Source organism: Neopelma chrysocephalum, unplaced genomic scaffold, assembly GCF_003984885.1.
Source record: "Neopelma chrysocephalum unplaced genomic scaffold, ASM398488v2 Primary Assembly neopelma1_69, whole genome shotgun sequence".
Taxonomy (NCBI): domain Eukaryota; kingdom Metazoa; phylum Chordata; class Aves; order Passeriformes; family Pipridae; genus Neopelma; species Neopelma chrysocephalum.
In genome coordinates, this window is record NW_020897729.1 from 5,776,046 (window position 1) to 5,786,665 (window position 10,620).

Genomic DNA, 10,620 nt, shown 5'->3' on the forward strand with positions numbered 1-10,620 from the left:
TAACAGATACAAGGTTAAGCTCATACAGTCCGTGTCATAGGTTTTGCTCAGATACTTCACGCAGAATTGTAAAAACATGTAATATTGTGCAGTTTCTGTACCTTTTATCTCTTTCTCTTGCAGGTTTGTGTATTAGACCTACGGAAATAGCGCTACTAGTTGGAAGCCATGGACCGACTATGAATGTGTACATAGCCAAAATGACTGTCCCTGACCCATGTACTGCTATAGTCCCAATCGAACCATGGCCAGTCCACTACAGCCAAATGTAAAAGAAATATATACATATACTGTATATATAAAAAAAAAAAAAAAAAAAGGAAAAAAAAGAGGAAAAAAAAAAATTACACCCTGAAGAGGATGACAGAGTTTTGTCACAGCTTGTGAATCCTGTTCACCAAGTGCTGGAATCTGCTGTGCCCCAAAATAACATTTAAAGGTTTTGGATATGAAAAACAGAAGAGAGAGCGAGAGAGAGAGAGAAATATACCATATACAAGAGCAGACCCATATACATACCAAATTCAGAAGATACTAATGGCAGCCTTCATTACCCCTTCCCCCATTAAATCCATTCTCACACGGATTGTGGGGTATTTTTGTTTTCCTTCTCAGTAGTTGAACAGTTTGTGTGTACAGAGAAAATGGACTTACAGAAATCTGCAGCAGTAGTTTTTTTTCTTTGCTTTTAAACATTGGGTTTTCTGTTTTGTTTTGGTTAAGTTTACGGATGCATGAAGTAAGGGAGTGAATTAGTTTCTTGTTTATGTTTTTTTTCACCATGGAAAAAAAAAGTGCGTTTCTTTGAAACGTGTTTTGATGCGTTCTTTGAAGAGGTAGTTTGAACCTGATAATGTATTGGTACATTTTGTGGCTCCCAGAGCGCAATTTTGTGAACAGAGGGAGGGTGGAAAAGGGATTATGAAGAGAGAAGAAAAAAAAAAACATCCTTCTTCAAGGCGTGGTATTTCACGTCCTGCTCATCTACGAAGTATGACAGTAATGGGTATAAGGTTATGTTTGATTTTTCTGGTGACATGGCTGAAATGCAGTAGTTTCTTATTTGGGACATAATTCTGCCAATCTTAAGACCAGAAGGGCATAAAAACACAGGAAAAAAATACAGGGATGCAAAAAAAAGAAAAAAAAAAGAAAAAAAAGAAGACAAAAAAAGAGGAAAAAAGTGCATCTTCTGTTGCTTTAAGACCATAGCTAAAATATGGTTAAATTGTGCACTATTGTGAAAAGGAGCAAAGTATAGCTGGGGGATTTTGTTTAAGAGGTTAAGATCTTTCTGGACAAGGGTTCATGCCACAGCTTCTTTAAGAGTTGCCCATCATTATTTGTAGGAGCTTAGATGTATAACTAACCAAACTCCAGTATTAAAAGTATTTCATGTAATTTTTCTTTATTAAAAATAAAATCTTTGGCATATATTTGATAACACTGCCATTAAGAGGCAAAATGTTTACTACCTTAGATTTAAAAAAAATCTGAAACAGAGGACTTGCTTCAAGTTTATTTTAATAGCAGTGATTCAGCTTATTTAAAAGATGAATACTTGCACTAATTGCCCTGCTGCTCCAGTCCTGCAGTTTATTGTATCTTGTGACTACATTTTTTCCAAATATAGGGTAGATGTAAGCTGCTATTTTTTTAATAATCACTACTATATAGTGTCTTTTACTCTGTTTACAATATCAAGTATTTTTCTTACAATGACAGATGTATATGGCAAACCTTTTTCTGCTCATGTGATTAAAAGTATATTGATAGTGATTTTATTTGTAAATGATAGCATGAGGTTGTGTTTACGCGTATGTGTAGTCAAAAAGGTTGCATCATGTCTTGCATAAGATTCCAAGAGTGTAAACTTATAAAAAGAGAGGTTGTCAAATTTATGTCACAGACATTTTACTTAAGGAATGGTTTATATTACAGAGCTTTGCAAAGTTATCAGTTTTATAACACTATTTCAATCACAATTAATTTTGTGGCTTATGATTGTTAGTCTCTAACCTATTTTTTTATTCGTTTCGGGGTTTTTCCCCCCTCTCCAAGTTAGGTATAAATTCATTTAATTGAGATAATGCAGCTTTGACATTTTAACCATTGTTCTTTAGGCATCAATTTCTGCTATTTCCATGAAATAAACACGACTTGAAGCAAGTCTGAGTTTGGCTAAGGTAGGGTAGCAATTTGCCAGTGGTAAAGACAAGTCAACAGTACATTCTTTATATATACCCCAGGATTATGCTACTATCATACACAGCGTTTAAAACCAACACAAAGTCATATCCATGAAGACAGTTATCTGCGGTGGTTCGGTGCCAGCTAATTTTAGGGTTTTGGAGCATTTTGCAAATGTTTAGAGCAATTACCCTGTGAGTTACAATATGTAGGAAACCTAATATATTGAGTGTCTGGCACTTGAAATATTGCTTTTATTGCTGGAGGTCCATGACTGTGGCTGACCTCTGTCATTTAATGAAAAAAAAAATAAAAATAAAAAAAAAATTCTGTGCAATAATTTTAAACTGTGCTCCCAGGAATAGACACAAATGTTTTGAGTATGTTTAAGCTGCATTTTTCGTTTAGCAATGCATTTGTCAATTGCACTGAATTTAAATCTGAAAGTCAGAAGTGATTCTTGATAGTACTTTTGTATTTTAATATGGACAGTTTATTCATTTTCATAAAAGTTACTGGGACGATTCTTTCAGCCAATCTAAACAATTGTGGTGGAATTCTGTGACATAGCTGCAAAATCACACAGCCATGTTTTAGGGTATTGCCATTTTCCTCTTTCTCAATCATCAGCTGTTTTGGTTGTAATTCTAGTTGCTTAAGCATAGCGTCACACACTCAGAAATAGATAAAAACCAGAGCTCCGGTGTCACCAGGCCAGGGTTGCCAGGGGCTCGAAGCACAGCCCAGCAGGAACGTCAGATCCGTTGGCTGGAGCGCTCTGGATGCACAAGCTGAGCCCCCAGCCTGCTGTGGGTCAGCAGTGCCCCACTGCCTGGAGTGAGGCCAGTTTCCAGTAGGGAAGGATCCGTAGCTGTTTGTTGTTGTTGTCCTGCCATGCCACAGTGCTGCTCCTGCTCCTGCCGCCTCTCGCCTCGCGCTCCATACGCCAGTCACCGCACATGTGCAAGGTGTGCTGGGTTCTGTGATCACATGAACCAAAAAAGGCAACAAAAAAAGAGAGAACTGCGACATGAATTATTATCTTTTATAGCACAAAGGCCTCGTATTCAACAGTGAGGTGGACCATCCAAATTGTTCCTTCAAATTGAGGATGCCAAGTGGCAGCAAGACCCTGACTTTGTGCGGCATGTATGCACATGCTTAGTCTTATAGATGGAGTCATTCCTATTTTTTCCAGTTCAACACAATAATAGGAAAGTATCCAAATAGAGGATAAAAGGAAGGGGAAAAACTGGGCTCAGAATTAATGATGGGATAAGAAATGAACTGCTCTTGAGTTCACTGTCTTTCTACGCGTCCATCTCAGAATCCCGTTTCTCATTTCTGCATGATCAGATCCAGGTTTCTGTAGAGTTCCTCTTTTCCTATTTTTACTTTAACTTTTTCTGCATTTTTAAATTGATGTAAAGATTCCCAACCAGTGGACTTCTTAGTGTAGTTAAGAGAATATCTAGGTCCTCATAAAAGCTTTTTTAGACTCTTTGTAATGTTGATAAACTGAGTTTATTCTGGGACTACCATTGTGCAGGGTTATTTACCGTGTCTACTAGATGATTGGAAATCTTATATGAAACACTAAAAGTGCCTCTTTTTCTGGGTTGGGTGGAGGGGAGGTAGTAGTTACCAGAGTCAGAATGACATGGCATTTCGAAGCATGTTTCTTGATTTCGTGACACTTTAATGCATCTTGAGAGAAAGGCCAAAGATTTCTACCAATTTTAATTGATTTTCATTTTTAAAAAGCACTCCTTTTTCCTTACACTGCTTACCTCATACTAGGGTGTTTGATGGGACTTTGTACCTTTGAAATGTTCTTTGTGTTTAGGAAGAATAGTGGGTGGCATAGGGCGGTCGTGCCAGTTTGCCTTCGGAGCAGCCTCAGCAGCTCATGCGTTTGGTTCCGCTGAAGGGAAGGGGTTTCACCGCGATTGCAAACTGGGGGTTCCAGCCTGTAAATAAAAGGTTGTCTGTTTCTGTCCGTTTAGCGAAGAGGAGCCTTGGGACCCGGTTTTTCCAATCTTTGCCTAACCAGAAATCCCATTGTCTTTCACTTCATGAGAAAAACCTTGGCCAGAGCGAGCATTGGAGGCGTTGGGGCCGTGTTGAACTGCCCAGCGTTGCGTGTAGGTAAAACGAGCCACATCCCCCTTGACCTGAGGGTCCCCTCGGCTGCCCTGGGGTTTTGCCAGAGCTGGATTTAAGCCCAGTGTTCCTTTTTGGCTGTAAAGCCTGATAGCTTCTCCCTTCAAAAAGCCCTCTAGAGCTGTTCCCTGGGGGGATCTCTCCAGACGTCTTGAAGAAAGCAGAAGCAACATTGTGGCATGTTAGAAGCAAATATGGCTTCGGGAGACAGCAGTAAATCTCCATCAAGATCCCTGACGTTTTCCGTAGGGAGAGAGCCATGGAGCAGTCCTCACTTCTCCCTCTAGAGAAAGCTCTGAAATACCACGATCTGTGAAAGTGTGACTGTCTTCACTGTCAGTCTGGTGGGAGGCAGACGAACCAGGAAAATCTGCCGTTTCGAGCGGATCGCAGATTTAGTGTTAATAGTGCTTCAGATCAGTAGTTTTGAGTACATAATTCGCTTTCTCTGCCTTTAAGTTTGAAGCTTGACAATAACTTGAGGCATGTTTTTGTTTTTGTTTTTGTTTTTGTTTTTAAATAATCATTCATTTTTACTTCATAATGTTTTTTGACATTTGTGGGTAAATACAAGAAAACAGTCTGCATGTTGTTGCTAGTCCAGTGTACTTTGCAATCTTGTCCTCAACAGACTGCAGTGTGCAGAACAGTAATTCTAGAATACAGAAGTAATTTTCTCTCTCTCCTGACATTGACATTGTAGTTGTAATGGTTTCATTTGGAGTTACAAATCCTTTGGGTCTAATTCTGTGAGCCTACCTATAGCACTGGATTAAAATGTCTGCATCATTTCTTCAGTTATCCAGTTAAATTACAACTGTTGTAAAAGTGTAAACCAGCCCATGACAGTTTTTTGTACTTGTTTAAAGGACTTTTATTGTTCAGTTTTCATGATTATTGTCTAAAGAAGACTGATATAGATGTTCTATACTGTCCTGGACCATGTTAATTACACTTTATGATGTATTTTGGTTCTACATCACAATGATTTGTCCCCAAGGCCCTTATATCCCTTCTAGGCACATTTTCTGTTGCAGTTTCCCTTTGCATTGTATTGCTTTGACAACTGTAATTTGAATCAGAATTGAAAGAGGTCCAGAATAAAATATATTTTGATATTACCTTGGCTGAATGTTATATACCAGTAATTTTAAATACTTGGGATGGAAGATGATTAGGCTGGGGAAGTGAAAGACTGAAACACTGTTTTTAATATTTAGTTTGGCACATTTTTACGTAAGACAAGATGTAAACAGCAGCAAGAGGCAGTGCATTGTGTAGCTGCATGATCTTTGGGAACACACAGTAGATCCTCTGATGGTGACCCATCCTCTGCTACCACTTCCCTCTGTTCGATTTAGAGGAACTGGTTTCTCTCATGTGTGTTTTATGTGCTTCATCTTCTCTTTATCCCTGCACTTGTGGAAGAGAAACAGAATCCAGTGGTGCTTGCAGCTGCACCCCAGCTGTGTGGAAGACTTCGGAGGAGCAGCTGCTGTGTGGTAAAGGAATCTCACGTTGGAAAGATCTGTTGGTACGGAGCAAATTCAGTTTGGTTGTGCAGAGGGACGTTGTTTGTGCTGCTGTATTTCAGATATGTGAAGCCATTTAGATTTGCACATTTAGAAATAACATAGATCCATCTATACATAATGATGGTTTAATTCCTTTAGAATTGTGGGTCGTGTCATGGTCCAAGTGAGGGAATTCAGTTTATTTTCAACGTCTGTAGAACTTTATGGTGAAATTTCTGCTTTTTCATGTACGTTACTGATTTGCTCTATGTTCAAAAAGTAATAGTTTTCTCAGCAATGTTATCAAAATCAATTGATTTTAATCTTTTGAAACTTGCTGTCGAAAAGTGTCTGTAACGGATTGAAAACAGAGGAGGGGCTCTGTGTTACAAGAGTAAAACCAGTCTTGGATTCCCTTCATCTGGAGTCTGAGAGCACTGCAGGATTCCTCTGTCATCTCGTGGATTTTGAGAGAGAAATACTGAAGCCATTTCATGTTTCCAAGACAGTCTGTACTGACTAATGTCACGAGACAGAGGGTTTGTGTGTGTTGAGATTTCATTAGTGCAAATCCTCCCCGTGAGAGCAGCCACCCCGAGATGCAGGAACCAGGGGGTGGTGGTGTGTTACACATATGTTGTGTTTGGGTGGTAGTGGTGCCCAGATCCATCCTGTGAGGAGGAGACAGTATTTCAGGTAGGTGCCTTATGCCATTGCTTCCCAAATCTTCCCTTTGGAGTTTATTTACCCTCATGCTGTAACAGTCTGGTTCTTCTGTAGGAACTTGTGATCTCGGGTATTCGTAAAGTCCTCGTTCCCTGCCTTGTAGGGAAATGATTTAATGGAAGTCTAAGCAATATCTTTGTTTTGCTGATGTCAGCACAGGGCAGCTGTAATGGAATAATAATTTAGGAGGAATTTATCGATGATTCTGTAGAGAATGATGATGCCCCAGTTAGTACAGTTTGTCCTTAAGGAAAGCTGACCCAGGAGTTCTGCGGTGCAGAGGCTTTTCTGTTTCTCTGACTAGGTGAAAATTGGTGCCATAAAGGATTGTTTGAAGGATTAATGAAGACACAGGTTTTCTTAATAGATGTAATATGAAAATGTTCACCTTCTAGATTAACTCTTCAGATATCAAGGCAAGATCTTCGGCTCAGAAAGATGTCAAGAAGTCTCAAGAGAGTTTGATTACTTTCAGCAGACTATTTTATTGTTTCCACAGAGATTTTCTGACTTGTTCTAGATGCTGAGAACCCTGGTTTTGATCTTGAGAATGCTGTACTTTGAGCTTTCTGAGTTATATGTTCTTGGACATTTCAAGGCTTCACTGGGCTGGTGACAGCTTAGACTGAGTGTTCTGCCTTCCCAATTAGAGAATCAAAGGCCCCTGCTCACAGCAATGCTGAGGGGGAATTCCCAATTACTACTTCAGTGGAAGCAGACCTAGGGCAGCACTTCTGAAGGGAGATGTTGGTGGATGAAGGATTTTTTTTTTCTGACATATCAAAAAATCCATCTGTTAAATATCATGTTTGCCATTCCACTATGAAGTGCTCATACAACAAACTTAAGCCATCATTTGCTCTTTGCATGTTGTCTCAGCCTTGATGGAAACCATGAAATCTGCAGGCTCCATTTAATTCCCACCTTTGTCCTTGCTTCAAACAGCTGCTGACAAGAACATATGAAGGTGTAGGGTCTGCCTTTGAGGAATGCCAGGCAGAGGGACATAGGTGGGATGTAAGTCATCTCAACATGGCTGTTGGCTCTCCAAAGCTGTATTGGGTCTCTACAATCTCTTTCTTGCTCATACAGTTGTGCTGCTGCATTGTTTGCTTGTGCAGAAGCCACTTGGAGCACAATGTCTGCTGGCTGTTATGTTTGAGCTGCACTGGGGCTCTATGCTTTATAAATTTGGAAAAAGACCATTTTTTATGATACAATGACCTTGCATTCCTAATACTTGGGAGCCAGAGTAAATTTTGACATATATCCCATAATTTCTTGTAAGTGAATAGTTTTTAAGGTAACAAATTCCCGCCTAAGGAAAATAGTGAAGAATTGCAATTACTGATCTGTGGTTTACTTCTTGAATGGTTATTTGAAAGTTTTGCAGTTCTTTCCCCTTCTATTGCCTCATCCCATTTATCTTCAGTTTGCTTGAGCACTGCAGCAAAGTCAGGTGCTGATTAGGTGGATGGGGACAAACTGTTTTCTAGCAGTGAGTAATTTGAAGCCAGGAGCCAATTCCCAAGGCAGAGAAGTAGGAGTTTGTGTAGTTTGTTGCAATTGTTGTTTACCCTCTCATGCTCAAATCAGTAAAACTTGCTGTGTGTGCTGAATTAAATATTCTATTATTTTATTCTATTTATTTCCATTCAGTTCCTGCAGCTAATTCTATGGGAATTCATTCAATATAGTTTTCATAGAGAACAAATTATAACTTTGCCCTGTGTGTTGTTCAAGCAGAGAAGTCTTTGGTACCCCTTGGAAATATCAGCTGTATAGAGGTGTAATTTGTTGCTGTTGCCTGGACAGTGGGTAACTTCCAGGCTTGGGCTTTAGGTATATGATTTCTTATCTTGAGCATTCAAGTGTGAAATACTTATTGAGCCATTTATTTATTTATCTCCTGGCTTATTACTGTTTGCTTGGCTGGGTGGATAAATCAACTCAGTGTTTCCGTCAGATGCTCTTCTCATTGCAGGTAAGTTGTGCCTCTGAATTGGACAAGAAATGAAATAAGAAATCTGTGCCCATAGTGCTCTGTTAGTTTGAAATTTGTGCATTATGTGACTTTGTGTTGTTTGTAGCTTGATCACTTTTTACATGCATGGATATAGGAATTCCAAGAGCTTTGTCTCTCCAGCTCTCCAGCCATTTTATTCCACTTTCTCTCAGAGGGCTTGTAAATAAGCAGGATCAAATGGAATACTTTTGCCTTTGGAGGTTCTGTTTGAAATTAATGGGGGTCATCAAGTATTCAGGAAGGTGAGGGGACGTTTGCTGTTGTTGGTGTGGAAGAGCCCTCGGCAGTCAGGCAGCTGCCTGTGCCTGTTGCTGACAAACAGCTGCCAATACTGCAATGCCCTTAATAGTAAAGCACTTTCCTCTCTCATCTGAGTCTTCTTTGCTGCAATTAAAAACTTAGGCTCTTGAGCACCCGGAATTTGGGGAAAAGAAAAAGCTGTTTATTGTTCACAGCAGCTTTTTATATATTTGAAATCTTCTGTTGTGTCTTTCCTTCTTTAAACTGAACTGTCCTCAGTGAGTCTTTAATCAATTCATCAACACCAGCTGCTCTCCCTGACAAACAATCTAATGAATACTGAAATAAGAATCTTGTTTATGAGAAATACGGTCTCTGAAACGAGGCAGGAAGGAACTGAAAACAAAATAAGGCTTTTGGTTTTGAAGTTCTGCTGTAATAAGTACAAACAGCAGTTCAAAAATTTGTAGGTTTGCATTGCTGATGTCCCAGCAAAGGTGGGACCCCCTTTTTCCTGGAAGTTTTACATAAACACCTTTTTTTATCATCTGCAACCTTTGTTTGTGTTGTTCCACCTTCCTGGTTTTCAGGGGCTGACAGGGTTTTGTCCAAAGCTGCCAGGCAGGGCTGTGGCAAAGCTAGGAATTAAACTGAAAATTTCCCCCAAAATAGGATGGAGGACCAGGCTGAGGGTTGTATCTCCCCGTGGCTTCCACCTGGGACTGTGCTCCCAGATGAACACTGTTACAGAGATGTTCCAGAAACAGTGAGAATGGAGAAGAGCCCCTGGAAGTGGGGCCTGCAGATAACAACAGAAAAGTGAATTCATAAAATGCTTCAGTGATATATTAATATACTTGGTAAGAGTACCAAGGAAGAGAGAAAAAAAATATTTGCTGCTTTATATTAAACATGCTTTCAGGCAGTAAATGTTTTTTAATATGATAAAAATATATTTTAGTCAAGGCTGCTTCTGTCTCATGGAGACCTACATATTCCTGGTTTCTGACCACACAGCTATTTTGTCTTATGAAGAGCTTCTTTTAAACAGACCAAAGTCACAAGGATTCAATAATAACCAAATCTATTGTGAATACAAAGCTTTAAACACATACCACATTTTAGAACTGGAAAACCCCAAACATCTGCAAACTAACTAGAGGTCACTTCTCAACTGGGGCTGCTGCTGCTGTGGGGAGTAAGAAGAAAATGCATCTTTTTCAGCCTTATTTGAGAGAGTTTTAAGAATCCAACAGTCCCAGTGGTGGTAGACAGGGTAGGTGTGCTGTATGCTCAGCTGCTTCCATATCCCCAAGGAGAAGTGGATGCTAGAAGAGGAAGTTTTATTAGCATGGGATCATATATCATGCTATATGTTCATTAATATTAAGAAATTATCACTGCTGCTGAGCAGGAAGGATGTGTTATTTTCCCATTAGATTTATGCATCTTCACCGTTTTCCAGAAACAGTGGTTTTTGAAACCTTGCTACTCCAGCTGGGATGGCAGCAGCAGTGCTATACTTAGTTCATGGTCAGCTGCAAGATTTTGTTTTATTTTCCTTTCCCCAGTGTTAGGGTAGGAGTTGTGCTTTGTATGGGCTTCTAAGCAGTTGTAATTCTGGGGCTGAGGGCAGGAACATCCAGTGGAAGCTCAGGAGCTGCTGCGGGGTGTCCCAGCAAGACTCATGTTGTATTGAAGGCTGTTTCCAGAAACACAAACCAGAACTTGATCTAGACTAATAGAGCTGGGGTCTAAGTT

General features: G+C 39.7%; 1 protein-coding gene across 4 annotated transcripts in view; it reads left to right on the forward strand.

Annotated features, from left to right (window-relative positions):
- Positions 1-5,474, forward strand: part of TBL1XR1 (transducin beta like 1 X-linked receptor 1) — a 110,578-nt gene extending 105,104 nt beyond the window's left edge. For all 4 annotated transcript variants that reach the window (XM_027685515.1, XM_027685514.1, XM_027685517.1 and 1 more), the window contains one exon: positions 124-5,474. In XM_027685515.1, the coding sequence (XP_027541316.1) occupies positions 124-150 (27 nt within the window). In that variant the 3' untranslated portion in view covers positions 151-5,474. The remainder of the gene's footprint in view (positions 1-123) is intronic.
- The last annotated feature ends 5,146 nt before the right edge of the window (positions 5,475-10,620 follow it).